The sequence below is a fragment of the Pseudophryne corroboree genome, chromosome 1 (assembly GCF_028390025.1).
Source record: "Pseudophryne corroboree isolate aPseCor3 chromosome 1, aPseCor3.hap2, whole genome shotgun sequence".
NCBI classification, from domain to species: domain Eukaryota; kingdom Metazoa; phylum Chordata; class Amphibia; order Anura; family Myobatrachidae; genus Pseudophryne; species Pseudophryne corroboree.
The window spans coordinates 949,753,203-949,775,760 of NC_086444.1; the positions used below are offsets into that span (position 1 = coordinate 949,753,203).

The 22,558-nt window shown below is 45.8% G+C and overlaps 1 protein-coding gene across 1 annotated transcript in view; it reads right to left on the reverse strand.

The window, feature by feature from the left end:
• The window catches only part of ANXA10 (annexin A10), a 154,594-nt gene that overhangs the window by 42,724 nt on the left and 89,312 nt on the right, over nt 1-22,558 (reverse strand). Inside the window, exons 9-11 of the mRNA XM_063946508.1 lie at nt 21,694-21,789; nt 7,924-7,982; nt 4,743-4,865 (exon numbers count right to left, since the gene is read on the reverse strand). Of these exons, the coding sequence (XP_063802578.1) occupies nt 4,743-4,865; nt 7,924-7,982; nt 21,694-21,789 (278 nt within the window). The remainder of the gene's footprint in view (nt 1-4,742; nt 4,866-7,923; nt 7,983-21,693; nt 21,790-22,558) is intronic.

The following is a 22,558-nucleotide window of genomic DNA, read 5'->3' on the forward strand; positions in this document are numbered from 1 at the left end:
TTTTGACTGACTGTAAGATGGTTTTGGGGAGGAAGCACTGTGCTTGTCTGGTTATCAGAATTTCAGCACAGGAAATGGTCCCTAGAAGACATGTAGAACTGAGGCCGACCTGTGTCCACCATTACTGAGGACAACGTTGGTGCCGTGCGGGCTAAAGTTGAGGTGGATGCCAAAGTGACCATGGTCAAGTTGGAGAAGGAGATCTCATTGGGATCCATTTGCTTGATATGCCATGAAATGCTTGGCCTGAAAAAGGGTTCTGCACACTGGGTGCCCCATCAGCTGACTCGACATCAGAAGGAGGCTCCGGTGACTTGGTGCCGCAACATGCTGGCTAGGTTAGATGGCAGATGCTCAAACTCTGTCTGGGAGATCATCAGGGGTGATGAATCAGGATCTACAGTTTTGACCCAGAGACCAAACAACAGTCGTCCTAGTGAACGTCAGGTGCGTCACCACAGAAGTGGTCATGTAGCTGTGATGATCCTGACTTATTTCGCTCGTGTTCTAAGTAATTGCCTTGTGACTTACCTCTATCACCTGTTCTGCAGGTCAGGATTCCTGCTTATTCCTGTTTGAGAATCTGATGCACATACATCACCATCTTGGAGCATGTCAGCTAACTGCATTGCTCCAGTTAGAGTGATTCTCTCCCCAGCTGACATCGACAACCAATCAGTGACCTGCAATTCCTTTGTAAGGACTCTTCTGACAATCAGCCCATGCCAGAGCAATAAGTCTCTTCCATGAGAGATATCCTGCTATCTGAACTCTTGCTTATTGCAAGCTCCACAGCAATACCTGGCACCAGAGTGTAGTTCTACAGTACCCTGGTTTCCATAGTATGCTGCTTCGCTGAATTTCTCTTCTGAACGCAATCTACTCAACTTCAGTGTTTGTTCCCAGGCTTCAGTCACCTCTGACTTCAGTAATCTGGTAAGCTCACTAGGGAGGTAATTCACACCTGATTGTAGCAGCAAATTTGTTAGCAGTTGGGCTAAACCGTGTTCACTGCGGCTGCAGGGGGGAGGGGGGCAGATATAACATGCGCAGAGAGAGTTAGATTTGGGTGGGGTGTGTTTAAACTGAAATCTAAATTGCAGTGTAAAAATAAAGCAGCAAAGATTTACTCTGCACAGAAACAATATAACCCACCCAAATCTAACTCTCTCTGCAAATGTTATATCTGCCCCCTTGCAGTGCACATGGTTTTGCCCATTAGCTCAGAAATTTGCTGCTACGATCATGTCTGAATTACCCCCTTAGTACCTTATTCAGAGTTGGACACAAAGCCAATGTTCCATGGAACTAAGCAATTATCGGCAAGACTGCGCATGTGCTGCATTCACACTGCGCAAGTACCAAAGTGCTGCTGCACACCCGCATGCAATGAGCAGGGCCGTAACTACGTGTGTGCCAGGTGTGCCTGGCTCACAGCGCAGTTGCCCTGAGGGCGCACGGGCAGCGGCATGTAATGAGTCAAATTGACTCATTACATGCCGCCTCTGCTGTGTACCGTGCGCCGCCGCCGCGCTGTGTAGGAGAGAGCAGCGCCGGGCAGCGGAGAAGGAGGAGGAGAGAGGGGGACTGGAGCCGCAGCAGCGCTATTTCATTGTTAGTAAGCGCCGCTGCAGCTGTCCCCTCTCCTTCCGTATTGGCTGCCTGGGGCTGCTGTGGATGCAGGGATGCGGTTCCTCCATCCCAGCATCCACCGCAGCACCGGGCAGCCAATACGGAAGGGGCGGCTCCAGTCTCCCTCCCTCCTTCTCCTTGTCCGATGCCTGCACCGAGGGAGCTGCCAGCACGAGGAACCTGTCAGCGGGGAGATGGTAAGTATATATCTCTCTCTCTTTCTCTCTCTCTTTCTCAGGGGGACACCGTCTGCCGTAATGTGTAAAAAGGGGGACTGGTTGCCGCAATGTGTAAAAAGGGGGACACCGTCTGCCGTAATATGTAAAAACGGGGCCTGGCTGCCGCAATGTGTAAAAAGGGGGACTGGCTGCCGCAATGTGTAAAAATGGGGATGCTGGCTGCTGCAATGTGTATAAAGGGGGACACCGTCTGCCGTAATGTGTAAAAAGGGGGACTGGCTGCCGCAATGTGTAAAAAGGGGGACACCGTCTGCCGTAATATGTAAAAACGGGGCCTGGCTGCCGCAATGTGTAAAAAGGGGGACTGGCTGCCGTAATGTGTAAAAACGGGGACCTGTCTGCTGTAATGTGTAAAAAGGGGACACTGTCTGCCTTAATGTGTAAAAAAGGGGACGCTGTCTGCCATACTGTGTAAAAAAGGGGGACGCTGTCTGCCGTAATGTGTAAAAAAGGGGACGCTGTCTGCCGTAATGTGTAAAAAGGGGGCGCTGTCTGCTGTAATGTGTTAAAAGGGGGACTGTCTGCTGTAATGTGTAAAAAGGGGGACGCTGTCTGCTGTAATGTATAAAAGGGTCTCTACCTGATGTAGTGGCCCTACTGTGCAGCGTAATTTGAATAATGGAGACTACTGTGCACCGTAGTATGAATTGCTATTATTTTGTGGCCATGCCCCTTCCCCATGAAGCCACGCCCCTCTATATTTTTCGCGTGCCTACACCGCGCACTGCCCCTATCTTGCATGGGGGGGCGTGCAAATGTCGTTTCTTGCACACAGCGCTAAAATGCCTAGTTACGGCACTGGCAATGAGAATGCCTCCACAAAGTGATTGTCAGGAAGTGGTCATTTGTGGTTGTTAACATGGTGTTAGCGGGGAGTGGTAGTAAAAACGCAGGCACATCATGGCTGTTTCAGGGTGTGTATCTGACATAAGCTGGGGGCTCTAACGTACAAAATAAGTGCCTGTGTCCATACTGCTGCGTTCATTCTGCATAGCCATAGAAATACTGTACTCGAGCAGTCGATGTTTCCCGTTCTTGCGTATAGGCTACATATGCGTATGCAATTGCGGATGAGTTGTGGTAGCTCTGGTAGGCGTCTCTTTTCAGTTGTGGGTGGCAGCTTCACTTGTTGATATAAGCAGCTGTGTTGTGGAGAAAACCGGACTTGCAGCTTCATTTGCGTCCATCTCTAAATCAGGCCCTAAGGACCCTTTTTAGCTTTAGTTGCAAAACATGCTGGGGCACAGGGCAAGGACACACAGCAAGCTAATTGCCGCCAGCAATTGCGATCGCATCGCAGACTCTAGAAAATACGGGTAGCCCCGTGCCTGCACAGCCTGGCTGCAAAGACAGTCAGACCACCGCCATCTTCCCCATCGCAGCGGCCGAGTGTGACATCACTCGGCCGCCCCTATAATTGCCCAGACCCTCTCCCCGCAATGCCGCCCCCAACCACCCCGCGAACGCCTCTGCCTGTCAATCAATATGTTGACAGTTGCATCCAACTCATTGATAACTTAATAACTGGAAAATGTAAATTTGGGCAACGTTAGGTACTTTAGCTAGTATGTATGTATATATATTCATACATACATCTATACACATACATATATCTGTCTATATCTATTCATTTAGATACTTTGCCACGTTCTGATGCTCAGAACAGGTCTTACTTCCTAGGATAAGGGGCAGATAGGGATAAGAATCCTGCCTGTTGCTACAGCAAAAGTAATAGACACAGCTGCACTACATGGGTGCGACTAATGAGTTGAGGGAAGGTATAAAGGTTTGTGGGGACAGTGGGTGGGGCTTCCAACGCCAGTTAGTGGCCTGATGACAGAGAGGGCTGGTTTTGCATTAACTAGAGGTCAGGTACAGTAAGCCATATATGCTGAATAAATGTAATGTGACAACATTTTTGAGGAATAAAGTAGCCACCTGACAGAGCAACCTGAGTGAAGGACTCTTCACGTCCTTTGTGAAGCAAACCTTTTAAACTATATATTTAAACATAGTGAAACAACAACTCTTATTTAACCTCAAATTCAGCATACTGTACTGAACAATATTCAGATAAATGGTCACATAAAAAAGTCACTCTTATAATATAATTTGCTACACCTGTGGACCTCTGAAGATGTGTTGTGAATTTAATGCTGTAATTTCACGTTCCAAAGATATTTATTATTTATTTGCGGAACCTATTTCCAAAAGTGTAAATGGTTGTAAGTCTACCTTATAGCTTTCCCAAGGTGACAGATTGGTGTAAGTCTACATACAGTAAGTGTGTTTTTTTTCTGTTTCAGTATTTTATTTTAAATAACTAGTTTGCCCTTATGTCTGTGTACTTCGAGTTATTAGCCTTATTTTTACACAATAGGCACTGTAACTGCATTTAATAACATTCTGCCCTCTGTGTTCTTAAATAATTCACGTCAGGTAGGCTTGGGTTTATAATGCTGATTTTGCACAAGAAATGGTTTAGCTCTGATAATGTAGCTGAGATTCTCACTGAGATTGGTCAAGGGGTAACTTGAGACATCCTAGGAGTATCAGCTCTTGAATTAAATTTTAGTTATGATGGGATTTTGGTTTGAAAAAGAGAGTCTGAAGTGTTGTCATGTGATTCCCTTTTGCATTGTATTGTGTCATTTTTTTTTCTTGGGCAGGTTTAGTAGTTTATAACCAGGTCTGCTCTCTTCTTCGACATTATTCATGCTACATAATGTAATTTCTTACACAGGGCATTAGATTATACATAAATCATATATACATACTGTATACATACATACATACATACATACATACGTGTGTGTGTGTGTGTGTGTGTGTGTGTGTGTGTGTGTGTGTGTGTGTGTGTAGATGAATTACCTTAATGTCATGGTAGAGGGAATTTCCATATCTCTCCTTGTATCTCTGTCTGATGTTCATTAGGTCTATTTCACTTCTGGCTATTAGAGTCCTTATAACTGTTTTATTGTGAAAACCAAAATCCTAAGCAGAGGAAATAGACAATAGCATGAGTCAAATGACAATGTAGTACACTGAAAATACTTTGAAAACTGTACTAGAAGGAATAGTAAAGTTAGTAATATACCATTTACACAGTGCCCCCATGGACCATATGTGATACATTCTGCCTACTAGAGTAATAGCTCACATGTCATAAAAGTGACAAGCCAAAGGGTCCACCCTTCAAATGTTTCTAACTATGGGCCTGATTCCAATATGGTCGCTAAGGCAATCACAGCTGTCTATGCTAATGCCATGGCCGCCTGGAAATGTACTGACTGAGATGCCCAGAAGCAGCCTTGTAGATCCCAGCAACTGTGTACAAACATGCAGCAATGGTTGCTATTAACCCTATGGTCCAGCAGAATGGGCGTGAGAACTAAGACACTGCCGCCATTTTATCTGCATACGGTATTGCAGATGTAGGTTGAGACTTGCCCTAAAAATAATTGTTACACATCTGCATTTTTGCCGCCACTCCCCTTAACCTCCCACAAATGGTCCCCGACTGTTAATCACTTTGCAGTCATGCAGGGCCGATGAAAGACCTCGCTAGCGAGGTCCATGCTGCTTCATCACTGCCGGCATCGACAAGTTTGCATGCACTTGCCGATGCCGGGTCTTGTCGCTAGTGATGTCGCCGGGTACACATCGTTAACTGTGCACCCAGCTTAAGTTGAGAAGAATCATATTTCCATGGCAGAACTGAGTGCAATTCAGAAAGGCATCTTTGGTGGTCATTCCGAGTTGTTTGCTAGCTGCAATCGTTTGCTGCGCAGCGATGAGGCAAAAAAACGACACTTCTGCGCATGCGTATGCGCGGCGTACTATTACAACGAACGATGTAGTTTTACACAGGGTCTAGCGATGCTTTTCAGTCACATAGGAGTGTTCGGAAAAACACAGGCGTGCCAGGAAAAACGCAGGGTGTGTTTGTGACGTCAAATCAGGAACTGAATGGTCTGAAGTGATCGCAAGCACTGAGTAGGTTTGAAGCTACTCAGAAACTGCCCAAAATTATTTTGTAGCCGCTCTGCGATCCCTTCGTTCTCACTTCTGCTAAGCTAAAATACACTCCCAGTGGACGGCAGCATAGCGTTTGCACGGCTGCTAAAAACTGCTAGCGAGCGATCAACTCGGAATGACCACCTTTAAGCTTATGTGTTTGTAGCAGAAATTGAAATTTTTTTTGTAAACTGAATTCTTAACAATTGTTTAATTGACATGAAAGTTTGTTGAAAACAGCACCACGGGCCAAATGTAATAGAGTGAGAGTTTCAAAAAGTGAGAGATTTGATAAGGTTTTGCAGTTTTTTTTAAAGTGGCGATCAACCTGGTTTTACACTGTAAATGATTGCCACTTTAAAAAAAACTGAAAAACCTTACCAAATCTCTCACTTTCTGAAACTCTCACTCTATTACAGTTGGCCCCATGGGTGATAAATGTTTAATTGTATTTTCCAGTATAGTCCTTCTCCAAATCTGGTAATTTTGCTTTCCTTGCTTAAAAGTGCTAGTTGCAATAGAATGTATAATAAGCCTTTGAAATGCTTCCTTTCAAATTGTTTATTTGCTAAAATTACTTAGTAGTACATATAACAATAAATCAGTAACATTTTAACTACAATAACATGTTTCCAAAAGTGTAAATAATTCAGTGAATATTGTGTTAATATACACAGATTTTAGGAAGAAATTTCCCCAGTGCTTTAGGAATCACATTTATAAATTGCACTGTTTATTCTTAATGACACTATATGACTTCCGGCTGCCTAGTTAGCGCTGATGTACAGTAGATAAGATGTAATGTTGGCCATGTAATACCATTGATGGCTCCTCTAATGGTATAATTAACATACTATATACAGTTTAGTTATCTCTACTCTTGGCTGATTACAATTTAGGTTAAATATTGGTGGGCTCGCTAAGGGACTAATTTGAGTCAAATGGATCTCAGTTCATGGGGACAAATGGCGAGTTTTTGCGTACAACCAGTGGCAGCTCCAGAGGTGGGCTGCAGCATAATTCAAAATTCAAATAGAGGAGCCACACCAACTGCCCGTGAGTTCCGAACAGTAATGCTTGGCAGTGTTTGGGGTGGCAGTTGGTGTGGCTCCCCTATTTGAATTTTGGACTGCGCTACAGCCCCACCTCTTGAGCTGCCACTTATACAACCCATGCACAAATGCTAATTTATGCATTTTGCATAAATTATTTATGCAGACCACTTGTGATGCACTAAGTCTAATAATAATAATAATAATAATAATAATAATAATAATAATACTACATAGTTTGAGTTGGACACAACTTGGACTGGTGACAAAGTGAACAAAGGGAACCACCCTGACTTGTGGGAGTAGCATAGGTGTGTCAGGGGTGTGCATGCATAATTTACTGATTGAACAAAGCAAAAATAGGTAGTTTAGGAAGTTTACAAACATTACAAACTTCTCATTTTTTTTACCATTTTAATGCAGACTTTTTTTTTTTTTATAGCTTTTATCACCAGGTGGCAGCAAAGTCCATGAAAAAGTTTTTTTGTCTACAGTTCAGTTGCAGTGGTATTACAGCATCAGTTTCATTAAATCTGAATTATTAACAATTCAGAAGTGTAAAATTTGTAGAGCAAACAATCAGCAATTATCTTTATTATGTGCAAGTTGCATGAGAAGGTGTTGGATTGGTTGGCATGCCTTAAGAAATAACTTAGCTTCTGAATATAGAAAATAACTTTAAAATAGGCCAGAGTGAAGCAAGCAAACTTGACTTTTAACTAATTTTGTGTATCAAATGGTAAATATAGATTGCTATGGATCGATGTTGTTGCAGATTTTCTACATTAGAGCTAAAATATAAAGCCTTCTTTTTGTTCTGTCTTATCTTAGCTCAAGATGCCTGTGAGAAATCGTTTTCAGTACCACATCCAGTTCAGTGATTGCCAGTTGAGCATTCGCTGTTGTGTTAGTTAATTAAGTTTTTATAGATACAATATTAATAAATACTCATTCATGGTACCTATTAAAGTATAAGCACTTACATAAATTGCAGCGTGAAGTCTGTATGCAAAATATGACGGTTTGTCCCGAACACAGGATACTGTAAAAAGCATACAAAAGAGATTGTTTCAGGAAAGGTGATTAGGTTTCAGATTTTAAACATGACAAATGATTTTTTATACATGTGGGTGCGTTCCGCATAAGCAGTCCCCACAGAGGTCTGTGACCAAGTGAATAAACTCCAACTATCACTGATGGTTTATTAGAGATATGTTATTCTTGCGCCACAGAATATCAAACTGCTATTAAAATATTAAATTAACCAGGTATGTACCAAATCTGTCTCATTGGGATTAGTAATGCTTTGGTTATGGTACAGGTAAGCTGGTTGTGGATACAAAATGAGTATCCTACATAAGAAATCATATAGACAGAAAAAGCAAAATATATATAATCACATAAATCAGTACTTGAAACTATCTAGGTGTCACAGAATTATTTGTGGTCACAGGTACTAGGACCATTGGGCTATTTGAGATAGTTAAGAACTTTACTGATGCTACTACAGGAGAAGACTCTAGGACCGACACAAGGCAGAAGCAGACTGGAGTCCACACTGGAACTGAATGTTGGACTGGATGATGGACTGGATGTTGGGCTGGGACCAACTAGCTGGATGCCAGGCTGGAACTGGCTATTTAGGACTTTGGGCTGGGACCAGCTACACAGGATACCAGACTGAAACGTGCTACACGGAATACCAGACTGGAACCAGCTACATAAGATACCAAACAGGAACCAGCTACACAGGAGGATTCTGGACTGGAACTGGTCAAATAGTATACTGGGCTAAAACTAGTTACACAGGATACCCGGCTGCTGCAGAGTAACAAGACTGGAGCTGTAACTAGAGTTTACTGGCTGGGAACAGTAGTATTGCAGAGTAAGTTGGCTGCAACTTGAACATGGAGCAGATAGATAACCTGTATGCAGGATTATGAGTGGTTAACTGCACACTGAGATTCGGGAGATCTGCAGGAAGCGAATGGTGCACTATTACAAAGGTAGAATGCAGTTGGTTGTTAACATATACTGGCTGAACCCTGCAATGCTTGAAATCAGCAGACAAGATACACTGGAATAGGTTAAGTGAAAACTTGCAGATAGAAACACAAACAAGGGAAAGTCACAGCAAAACTAAGATGCAGGCTTATAAACAAGGCTGTAGATTTCAGAAGCAGATTCCAGCAGGCAGAGACCTTGAGTGCACTGAGGAGTCTTGTAATCAGTGAAGTGCAGCTGGGGGCTTTACTGAGCTTGAGATACAGGCAAAAACTGTAGCTGGGAACTCTGAGGCTTTTACCTGAATAGATCCACTGGAAACTCACAAAATAACTGCAGCTTGGAAAGTCCAGTAGCAATTATACTTTTAGGAGGAAATCCAGCAAAACTAAGACACTGTGATTACACAAGTTGCAGACTTACTGCTAAACTGGAGCAGGATTACAGCAAAGTGGCTTATTGCTCTGGCAGTGAGTTGAAGAACTGGAAGAGATTATATAGGAACTGCAGGTCATAGATTGACTGCCAGAGTTAGCTGAGGGAAAAAAGCATTCAGAAGAAAATTTGACCTGTGTTATAAATGGAGAGATGGACCTGAACAGAATCTTGCGGAGTACTGATGGAAAGAAGAGAATCTTGACACGGCGGATGAAGAGGAACTTGACACACAGTCAATATTCTGACGATAGCCCTGGACGACTGGGTGTAAGACCCGTAGAGTAACACACAGCAGGTCTTCTTGCCTACATAAGCTGCTTTTCCCTTAAGACTTTATACGTCTACCGGTACTGGGATGCCCACCAGGACTTACGCCACTGGCAACAGTACTAGCTTAAACCTGAGACCAGAGCTATCAGTCGGAAGTGGAGACTAAATAGGTGTATGAAACTAATCTAATATTAAAGCAGGGAACTAGGCAAAGAGCAGTGAGAATGTACAGAGAATTTACAGTGGAGATGAATGAGTGTGACGGAGGGTAATGAGGTGTTACAACTATTGCAGTAGCAGTGTGTAAGTTAAAGAAATGGCTGATGGTAGGCAAGAAATATTCAAAGATAAGGAACAGGCAATAACAATAGATTGTGTGGCAAATCCAGACAGCACCTGAGGCAGTGTCAGACAGGAACAGGCAGAGTTTCTTAGAACAGGAGTTCAAAGGACCAGTAATTTCTCCAATGAAGCAGGAACTATAACTACAGTTTGAGAGTGACAAGGAAGTGAATATAAATGGTGCTTGCACCAATCAGTAAACCTGCTGGTTAATTTAGAAATATTCAATGCAGCCGCTCTGCTGCACGTAAATAACTTAATTACTAAGCAACGGGAATACCGTCTGCCTCCAGCGTCCCTGTTGCTATGTACACGGCGGCCCCCAGTGTGTATTGCGCCCAGCGTCAGCCTGTTGCTAGGTGCCGGACAGGGATCAGAGACCAGTGTGCCCAGCGTTAACCTGTTGCTAGACGCCGGGCGGGGACCAGCAGCCCTAGCAGCCGGTAAAGATGCAGCGTCCTGGTCAAGAGGCAACTGCCAGGACCCACATCTCCCTGTGGCCGCTACACCACTGCTAACAGCATGCAGGACAGGTAGCAAAGGTAAGTCACATGATGAAGTTCTGGAGCGTGACACCAAGTCTTTCAAGATTTTTTCACTGTAAGTGTGCATGTGTGAACAGAGTTTACACGTGTACAGAGAGGGACAGTAAGGCACTCTGGAACTCCTTCCAAAAAAATTAAGTTGGGCTCCAGGAACGCATGCCACCTGAAGAGGTTATCACTTCCGACAATCCTACTCTGAAGTCTTCAAATTTTTTGACATTTTTTTGAAAATGCCAGCACTGTTTCTGCATCATTATTTTATTATTGTGATTATATTTTGGTTAATATGGCTTATTTAAGCAACATGTGGAAAATACATGGGCTACACCATTAGTGAGTTTTAATTTTTTTTCTTTAAATAAGATGTAAATTGGCCAGTAAGATGGTACAGAAGTCAAGCAATTGGCCTTATTTAATGTGAATAATGTCAAGTATCAGGGTCATGGCTAGTAGTCATTTTTAGGATTACTCTACTAGGTTGCTTCTGTAAATGTCTGAGGTTTCAGCTAAGGTTATGTTTCATACAATCATAATGTCAGAGTTAGTATAACAAATGTGGATGATTTAAATAGCTATGGATGTCTCATGATAGGTATTATACTAAAGCAGAATAATACCATGGTGTTAGTCCATTTACATCTTTCATGGAAAGTAGTACACTGTACTTGAATATCTTAGTTATCAACTTTGTAAAGAATTAAATGAAATGCATGTCTTGCAAAATGAAACTACAAATCTTTCTCCATGGCAACGGTACAGACAATAAGCACCACAAAGGGAGATGAAGCAATTTTAGAACAGAAGAATTTATGTACAATGACTTTCAGAGTTATGCATTCCTCCTGGTTGCACATTATTAGTCTGAATGTGCTGTAGTTACAGTATGTAGCTATGATGTGCATGTTCTACTAAATACAAAAACATATGGGAGAGATGACATGTGAGCAATACTGCCTTTAGTTGAGAAATATTCAGGCTTGGACTGGCCCACAGGGGTACAGGGGAAACCACCGGTGGGCCCCACTGCCTGGGGGCCCACCTCCTGCTCTAAGGACCAGGTTCCAGACTGTGCACTTGAATTATACATTATACATATGTTACCTTATACTGGACTATGGTGTATTTTCTACAGTGCATTGCTGTTATCAATTTGTTTTTAATCTGGTACATTATCATGCATGCAGCAGCTGAATTTATTGTATATATTTATGAAGGGGTCCAAAGGTTGCACTCTCTAATGGTTAGTCAAGCCAATGAGCTGGCAGGCCACACCCCCTCTGCAGACTGCCCACACCCCTAACATGGGCCCCTACCACTGCATTTCCCCGGTGGGCATGTTCACTTACTTCACAAACATGTTATGGAGCTCAACAGAGGCCAGTAAAGAGCCATGATGTTCTATGACTACAAGAGTGGTCTGCGACATGAGGGGAGTGCATTACTGTTATTAATCTGGTACATTATCATGCATGCAGCAGATGAATTTACTGTATATATTTATGAAGGGGCCCAGACATTGCACTCTCTAATGGTTAGTCAAACCAATGAGGTGGCAGGCCACACCCCCTCTGCAGACTGGCCACACCCCTAAACATGGGCCCCTACCACTGCATTCCCCCCGGTGGGCCCTGCATGCCCCAGTCCAACACTGGAAGTATTTGACTATAAATATTTGTAGTAGTAAAATGCTCTACAACACAGAAATATCAAACTATTTTATACCTTTATTTCAATCTAAATAAGCCATCTTGCCCTTTGATTTTTATTAAAGTGTGATTCCTATTTGTCGCTCTAGTTTATCCAGGGCCGGCTCCAGGCCTACTAGCACCCTGAGCGAGAAAATGTCTAAGTGCCGCCCCCCCCCCCATGCGCGCGCCTAAGGCGCGCGCGCTCCTGAAAAAGTGGGCATGGCCTCCTGAAAAAGTGGGCGTGGTCTCGTCCCCCAGCAGTGCCAGCTACACATGACATGCCCTCCAGCAGTGCCAGCTACACGTGATAGTGTTCACTTTTTAGGGCAGGGTGCTGATCACAGGGAGGGCACATTTTTAAGTTAGGTGGGCAAAATGATGTACATACTGTAATGCTTGTTGTTTCCATTTCCACACGCTAAAGCATGGACAGTGCGCGCCGAAGGCGCGCAGCAAAAATTTAGGGGAGTTACTTCGTGGGGAAGGTGCGTAGCCACATTGTAGTGGCAATTCACATTACACCACACAGTAGTGCAGCTAATACACATTGCACCAGGTAGAACCTCCTATAAGAGCACGTTAGACACATTGCGCCAGGTAGAGCACTGAGACACACTGCCCAGCCACAGACGCCTAGCGGGAACACTACATGATATGCCCCCCAGCAGTGCCAGCTACGCATGACATGCCCCCCAGCATTGCCAGCTACACGTGACATGCCCCCCAGCAGTGCCAGCTACATTAATGGCCACACAGTTCCAGATGGATAAATGCCCCAACAGCGCAGATATGCCCCCACAGTGCCAGATACATTAATGCCCTCACAGTGCAAGATATGCCCCCACAGTGCAAGAAATGCCCCCACAGTGCAAGAAATGCCCCCACAGTGCCAGATACATTAATGCCCTCACAGTGCAAGATATGCCCCCACAGTGCAAGAAATGCCCCCACAGTGCCAGATACATAAATGCCCCCACGGTGCCAGATACATAAATGCCCCCACGGTGCCAGATACATAAATGCCCCCACGGTGCCAGATACATAAATGCCCCCACGGTGCCAGATACATAAATGCCCCCACGGTGCCTGATACCTAAATGCCCCCACGGTGCCTGATACATAAATGCCCCCACAGTGCCAGATAAATGCCCCCACAAAGCCAGATAAATGCCCCCACAGAGCCAGATAAATGCCCCCACAGAGCCAGATAAATGCCCCCACAGAGCCAGATAAATGCCCCCACAGTGCCAGATATGCCCCCACAGAGCCAGATATGCCCCCACAGAGCCAGATATGCAATGCCCCCACAGTGCAAGATATGCCCCCACAGTGCCAGATATGCCCCCACAGAGCCAGATATGCCCCCACAGAGCCAGATATGCCCCCACGGAGCCAGATATGCAATGCCCCCACAGTGCCAGATATGCCCCCACAGTGCCAGATATGCCCCCACAGAGCCAGATATGCCCCCACGGAGCCAGATATGCAATGCCCCACAGTGCAAGATATGCCCCCACAGTGCAAGATATGCCCCCACAGTGCCAGATATGCCCCCACAGTGCCAGATATGCCCCCACGGAGCCAGATATGCAATGCCCCCACAGTGCCAGAAATGCCCCCACAGTGCCAGAAATGCCCCCACAGTGCCAGAAATGCCCCCCACTGAGCCAGAAATGCCCCCCACTGAGCCAGAAATGCCCCCCACTGAGCCAGAAATGCCCCCACAGTGCCAGATATGCCCCCACAGTGCCAGATATGCCCCCACAGGGCCAGATACATAAATGCCCCCACAGTGCCAGATATGCCCCCACAGAGCCAGAAATGCCCCCACAGAGCCAGAAATGCCCCCACAGTGCCAGAAATGCCCCCACAGAGCCAGAAATGCCCCCAGTGCCAGAAATGCCCCAACAGTGCCAGAAATGCCCCCACAGTGCCAGAAATGCCCCCACAGAGCCAGAAATGCCCCCAGTACCAGAAATGCCCCCACAGAGCCAGATAAATGCCCCCACAGAGCCAGAAATGCCCCCACAGTGCCAGAAATGCCCCCACAGAGCCAGAAATGCCCCCAGTGCCAGAAATGCCCCCACAGTGCCAGATAAATGCCCCCACAGTGCCAGATAAATGCCCCCACGGTGCCAGAAATGCCCCCACAGTGCCAGAAATGCCCCCCACATAGCCAAAAATGCCCCGTGTGCCAGAAATGCCCCCACAGTGCCAGATAAATGCCCCCACAGTGCCAGATAAATGCCCCCACAGTGCCAGAAATGCCCCCACAGTGCCAGAAATGCCCCCCACATAGCCAAAAATGCCCCGTGTGCCAGAAATGCCCCCACAGTGCCAGATAAATGCCCCCACAGTGCCAGATAAATGCCCCCACAGTGTGGATCCCCCCCCAAAATACCTGCGGCGCTGGGGAGGAGTACTGCTGTCCGCCTGTCCGAGTGTGGGAGTTCTGGCAGGCGGGCGGCCGGGCGAGTGAGCCTGAGCCTGGGTGGTCCGGGTCCGGGTGCGGGCTGGCGGGCGGCCACTTGTGTGCGCTATGCGCGGCGCCGGCGTCTGACGTTAGACACCGGCGCCGCGCAGCGCGCATAGCGCACACACAGCGCGACGGGCAAATGCTGCACACACAGGGCCGGCTCCAGCATCGAATATGGCGGCGCCAGCGCGCGGCGCCCATTAAGGGTGGCGCCCTGCGCGGCCGCTCTATTCGAACATGCCTAGAGCCGGCCCTGAGTTTATCATTCTTATATACTGTATCACAACCATTTTCTTCTCAGTGTGAATTCTTAGACCAAAGAGCCATGGTAAATATTTTGTATTTGAGGTGGAGAATAATTTTATTTATCACTGAAGACATTATATTCTTGACTCTGAACTTTCCTTTGTTCCGCACATTCAATCTGTCTCAAAATCATGTTACATACATCTAATGCTGGCCATACACCAGGACGACCAGCAGCCGATCCGATTCCAGGCATGATAACCCTTCAATTCCCCCGGCAGCTCTGGACACGCGATTTGGGGCTCTGGACACATGGCGGGTCATTAAAAGATAATAAAAAAATAATAATAAAACCCCTCCCAGAAAATATGCACAGTGGGCGGTTATCGAACGACTGCGCATGCATATGCAACACAATGCGCAGGTGCAACGCCAAACATCGACAGAATGGTGTGAAAATTTCAATAGCTAGGCATATAGAAGGTGATTGATAAGAAGCGGATGTTTGTGGATGGTAACTGGCCGTGTTCTGGGAGTGTCAGGAAAAATGCAGGCGTACCCAAGCATTTTCTGGGAAGGTGTGTGACGTCAGCTCCGGCCCCTAACAGCCTGTTTCTATTGCACTGTAGGAGTAAGTCTTGGGCTACGCACAGGCAGCACAGACTGGAAAAATCATTTGATGGTGAGTGAGTTACGAACAGATTTTCAGATGTTCGCTGTCTTGCAAGGTTTTTGCACGGCGCATGTATGCATTTTCACACTTGCACAGGGTGGGTTTTCACTCTCTGTGGGTCGTGACTATCTGATCGCAGACCTGCAAATTTGCAGAGGAGCGATCAGGTCTGTATTAGGCCCATGGTATGACGTGCATACGGTTATGACAGATAATATGGGCTACACGCATGATCATTTGATGCAATGTGCGACCCGCGAGGCCACGCATCACATTGTAATCATGCATAAAACATGCACGATGTGCACACAATGTGTCAATCGACGCATCAATATTGTGTAGTCGCATACGATATCGATGATGTATGGCCAGCATGAGATACATATTCAAAATATGACCATATCTTACACAAGACTCAGCAAAAACTGTAATCCATGCACTCATTATCTCCCGTCTTCCCAAAAACAGGCTCTCACCGCTACAATCCATTTTGAATGTAGCTGCAAGGCTGATTTTCCTTGATAAATATTCATTGTTTGTCAGTCCCTCCCAGCGGTGCAAGTATGCGGGTACGCTCAGGTACGGAGTACCCTTAAGAATTTGGCAGCGGGTACGCAGTACCACCTGCCACACACTTTGCCATTACTACAATTATAATGTGCCACAAAGCAACAATACCATGGTGCTTGGCAGCATGACGGCTCCTCCCACTTTGTCAGGGTTACTGGGAGTGCGACGGTGGCTGTATTTTCCTGTTATAATGGAGGCGTTACTATAATTGTTATTAAATTGGGGGCATTACTATATATTTCTATTATACTGGAGGCATTACTACATATTTCTATTACACTGGAGGAATTACTATTTTTTTTTAGCCTTGCCTCCAGATTCACCCCCAAAAAAGGGGCTGTCGTGAGGCCACGCCGCTAGTGTCATGTAGCCACTCCCACTAGCAGCACGGGACCACACCCCCTCACAACACATGGTCACGCCCATTTTTCGGTACTCAGTACCACTAAGAAAATATTTCTACTTGCACCACTGGTCCCTCCATTGGTTACCGGTATTCTATCGTATTCAATATAAAATACTTTTACTTACATACAAGGCTATTAACCAAACTACACAAACATACATCTCTTCACTCATCTCAAAATATCTCCCTAGTCAACCTCTCCGCTCTGCACAGGATTTGCATCTCTCATCCACACGCATTACTTGCTCCCACTCCAAAATTACAGGACTTTATCTGGGCTGCGCCCACTCTGTGGAATGCCCTCCCACGCACAATAAGACTCACCTCTAACCTCAAACCTTCAAATGTTCCCTGAAAACTCACCTCTTCAAACAAGCTTATCAAATTCCGGACCCACCCACATAACCTTCAATGCAGGGGCGTATCTACAGAGTGCAGTCTCCACGTGTGAACCCCCTCCTCCTCCGTAGCCGGCAGTGCAGTAGGTGCTTTGAGCACTAGAGAGACTCTGGCACAGTGCCAGAGACAACAGCGCTTGCGCAGGTGCTCAGAGCACTAATTGCGCTGCCGGCTACAGAGGAGGAGGGGTCACACACGCGGAGACACCGATGGATGCCAGAAAGGTAAGTATAGATGAAATGGGTGCAGTGTGTGCGGTGTGGGCCCCCTCTGGACCCAGGGGCCCGTGTGCACCACACACACTGCACACATTATAGATATGCTACTGCTTCAATGCCTCCCTATCTAATTACATCCAATCTGTACAGTCCACACATAACTGCACATATTTTGTCTTTCTTCACCTTCACACCTTCCTGACCCTTGGCCAACATTGCTGATTGACCATATCATACAGCCCATTAAGAACCTTTGCAATCTGGTGGACCATTATGCAATAGGTAGCATCTCTCCTTGTGTATCAATGCCTATTTCCCTATAGATTGTAAGCTAGCGAGCAGGGCCTTCCTACCTCTGTCTGTCTGTTTTTACCCAGTTTTGTTCTATTACTGTTGTTAGAATTGTAAAGTGCAAAGGAATATGCTGAGCTATATAAGAAACTGTTAATTAATAAATCAATTATTTTGTTTATTATTTCATGAGCAAGGGTAGCTTGTAGGGTTGGCCATTGGTCTTTGCTCCCAATACTTACAAACTGCAATACTTTACTGTAATTCTTTTACAGGTGGTTAAGTGGTGCTGGTTGCTGGAAATAGGTGACCTCATCACCGCCTTCTGTTATCATCTCAGTAGATCCTGTGAGATGCTTTTTTTCTTAGGCATCTGCCATCATGTTATTAACATACCAGTTTTGAGCCTAATACAGTGGTTTCCAAACTTTTTTGAATCACGGCGCCCTAGAATATCAGAATTTTTTTCACGGCACCCCTAGGCCAAAAATTTCTTATTGTGAAATTTAGAAAGAAATCTTACATTAAGTAGATCGCGTTTATATGTCATCCTTAGGGTCAGTTGTGTGGTGAGGGACAAGATTTGCTTCTGTTTGGCCACATATTTTATGACTGGCAGCCACCAGCACTGGTTTTGCCTATTACATTGATCATGAATAATTTGAATTGGTCCTGGACCACCAACCCAGGGCACCCCTGCAAGTGTCCCGAGGCACCCCAGGGAGCCACGGCACACAGTTTGGGAACCTCTGGCCTAATAGATAGATGTCACTTATTATTTTGCTCCATGTGACTCCTTCTTAAGTTTGATATTTAATTTTTTTGGCTACCACTGAGCTTATGGGTCCTGAATTGAGTTGAAAGTAAAAATTTGACTTTTGCACACATAAAAATGAATCTGCAAGGGACTGAAGAAATATGCAAGTTTAATTCTAGCCTATAGGGCGTAAATTCACCCCAGTCGCCTGAAGGCAAGTTGGAGTTTGGTGCCCGCCCCCCTTTAACAAAATGGTAAAACAGATATGGGGTGTGTATGTGTCTATACAGGGATTACAGGTCTACAGGGACCAGAGCCCACAGTGAATTGGCAGGGCGCCAGCTATGCTGTTATTTAGCCATCTGCAGTATTCACCGGCTGGTCCCATTATATAAACCAGCAGCAGTGGTTGGTGCACCATTGTTTGCTGCAACGCAGGCTGAGCGGTACCAGCAGGAGTTGTCCTGTCCCCTATTGCAGGTGTTAACAGAGCTCCAGGGACGGAGCCAATTAACTCTGCAGCAACAGGTGCACCGCAGATTTCCGTTAGAAGAGCAGCAGTCACACTTGGATCCAGTGACGTGCGGTGATGCCTGTGGCTGGAGAGGCACACTTGGGGGTGTAAAGGGGAGGAGGGGGGGTTATGCACTTGTTGACCCAAACCCCTCCAGCACTAACTGACAGCACAGCAGCACCTCCAGCATTCACTTACCCCAATGATCCCTTCGTCACTGACTCCCAGTCTGCAGCTGTAAGTTTCGGGGAAGGAGGAAGAAATCTCAGTGATTCCTGCTGCTCGCGGCTGCAAACTCCATGGGGGTGGGGATCAGTCACCAGCACCCGGCGGCTGCAAGCTCCTGCAGGAGGGGGGGTTGGGTATCAGAACCCGCTGCAGCAAACTCCATTGTGATTGGAGGGTGGGGGTGGGGGGGGGGAATCAGGCACCAGCACCCAGCGGCTGCAAGCTCCCACGGGTGGGGGGGTTGGGTATCAGTACCTGCGGCTCGGCACAGTGATGCTGGGCAGGAAATTAACTGGTGCTCAGCACTGACAGATCAGTGCTGTCCAATCGCGTCTGCCTGATTGACAGGTGTGTGCTTTCATGTGGGCTGAAGGCACGTCCCTGTCAATGAGGCAGATGTGCTGGTGCAGCTTCTCATGAGTTTTTGGATGTGCTTTTTCTGCCCGCAGCTTGGCCCCGCCCCTGTCCATCTCCAGACTTAAACACTTTACCATTGAAAGTGGGAGGCAGGGCTCTCGCTGCCTTCCACTCACATTTGGCTCTTTTTTTCCACATCAAATAGGATTGGAAAAATACAGTGAAGATATTTAAGACACAGAACATGTGTAAATATCTTCTTTGTATTATATTAAACATTGACAGGTGAGGCCCTACCTCCCCTGACTGCACGTCCCTGCTTTGATCCCGCTGTGAACCACACACAGGTGCTGCTGTACCGGCAGGTGCCCATTCAGGGTTTGGAGCACAGAGGCAGGCAAAGCACAAGTGGATACTCTGGGGGCAATTCAAAAGTTCATACACTTAAAATGCCTAAACCAGGCTAAAGTGCTTTGCGAGATGTGAAAAGCTCCATTTGTGTGCCCAAACGGGTCACTTTTCACACATTTCTGATTGCCAGCATGGGGCTGAGAGCAGACATGCTGGTGCCAGCAGCTGTTTTCACCCGAACTGAGCAACTGAATTGCTCCAGCGGAAGCCCGATGCTGACAGCCACCAGTGCAAACAATTGAATTCCCCCCCAGAATTCAAAATATGGCTGAACTGTGCAACAAATGTGACAAGAGTCACATGTTTATATATCATAAAAGGACATTTCAACTGTAAATGAGACCCGTTGTGTCTTCCTCTGTCCTTTTGGTGGATGACTGAAGTGTGTGGTTCAGTAGGAATAAAACACCATTTCTGTGTGAACCTCTTCAACAACACATTCCAGGACACTTCATTGGAAACAATAATGCTGTGATTAATTTTATCCATACTAGCTACAGTAGGATCTCAGTTTGTGACTGCATGACTTTGGGGGTAATTCAGAGTTGATCGCAGCAGCAAGTTTGTTAGCAGTTGGGCAAAACCATTGCAGTGCACTGCAGGTATGGCAGATATAACATTTGCAGAGAGAGTTAGATTTGGGTGGGTTATTTTGTTTCTTTACAGGGTAAATACTGTCTTCTTTATTTTTACACTGCAATTTAGATTTCAGTTTTAACACACCCCACCCAAATCTAACTCTTTCTGCACATGTTATATCTGCCCCCCCTCCTCCCCCACCTGCACTGCACATGGGGGGTCATTCCAAGTTGATCGCTAGCTGCCATTGTTCGCATCGATCAGGCTAAAAATCGGCATTTCTGCTCACAGTGTTGCACAGGTTCTAGCGAAGCTTTAAGTCGCACACCACAACGCAAGAAGATTGACAGGAAGGGGGCGTTTCTGGGTGTCAACTGACCGTTTTCAGGGAGTGTTTGGAAAAATGCAGGCATGCCGGGGATAACGCAGTCGTGGCTGGGCGGATGCTGGGCGGGTGTGTGACGTCAAAAACTAACCCTCCAACATTAGAATCAACGAAGAGTAAGTACAGGGCTGGTCTTGTTTTGCACAAAATGTTTTTGCAGACGCTCTGCTGCACAGGCGTTCGCACTTCTGCAAAGCGAAAATACACTCCCCGGTGGGCGGCGGCAATGCGTTTGCATGGCTGCTAAAAACAGCTGGCGAGCGATCAACTCGGAATGACCCCCATGGTTTTGTCCAACTGCTAACAAATTTGCTGCTGCGATCAACTCTGAATTACCCTATTTATCAATAGAAACAAACTTTCTTATTGTCTACCTTGAATATGAGCAGAAACTTTTATCACAGAGATAGTAATCTTAGGGGTAAATTTACTAAGATGGGAGTTCTATTTAAGATGGGATGTTGCCCATAGCAACCAATCAGATTCTACTTCTCATTCATCTAGCACCTTTTAGAAGATAATACCTGGAATCTGATTGGTTGTTATTGGCAACATCCCATCTTAAATAGAACTCCCATCTTAGTAAATTTACCCCTTAGCATCTACCCACAGTTTCAGGCGCTTACACGTGAACACCATTCACCCATCTCTCCAAACACATGTGGACACAGATAGCTTAGCTTTTATTCTGAAGCTTTCTCCTTGGTTTCCATTAGCCACAGCAACTCTGTATTCTACCCATGCATCAAATTAAATCACCATCAAACTTCAAATTTACAGTTTAAATAACATTTATTTCTCTTACAGAATTTGCTAAACCTTATTTTTCCCCCGCAAGTTTGTAAGGCACTATGTGGCACCACACAAAGGAAAATAGGTACTATTACAGTACATATTTGTGTCATATTTAGTGGCTCTAGTTGCAACTTATTCATCTCATAAAATGTGTCTCTTACCTATGGCCAAGAGCAGCTGCTGAAAGTATCCATCATAGCATTCTTCTATGGCTACTGCTATATCTTGTCCAGAGATATTTTGAAATTCTTGAAAAACTTAGAAAAACAAAACACTGTTTTAATAGGTTACACTGACACATATAAAAGTTCTACATACAAGTATCAGCATGGAAGAACAGCCATTGGCTGCGAGTGAAGGCTTGGCCAAATGCAGTAATACCATGGTACCTGCTAAACAGTGCTACTCATCTTTGGGCTGGTCACTTCCAGTTAATTGCATCACTTCCAGGCTTTTTGAAATTGGACTATTTTGGTGTACTCCCTCCCGCCCACTACGGTCGGCTGATGACCGTCGCCTCTCCTCTGCCTTGGTCACTGCTTCCCATGCACGAGTTCAGGATTTTGCCCGTGCTGCACCCCTTCAGTGGAATGCGCTCCCCCGCTCCATTAGACTCTCCAGACCTTGCAAAGCTTCAAACGGGCATTGAAAACCCACCTATTTATCAAAGCGTACCCCTCCAATGCATAACCTAGTCCTTAGGCTGCTCCTCCATCCCCCTGCCCCATGCCTTGGACATCTCTGCTTTGCTCGCATACCACCATCAGGCTTCTACCTGCTTGCTTGCACCTCATGCCATCTGTCTGCTGCCCCTCCCCACTAGATTGTTAGCTCTTCAGAGCAGGGCCCTCTTTCCTCTTGTCTAAACCCTCTTCTTGACACATTTCACTCAGCGACCATCTTTACCTGCTTTCTCTCCAGCTGGTAAAGGCTCATCTCTCTCTATGGCCGCCAGCCCCAAGTAGTACAATGATTACTCCTTCGCTACTTACATCTAAGCTGTATTATGTTTTGAGAACTGTGTTG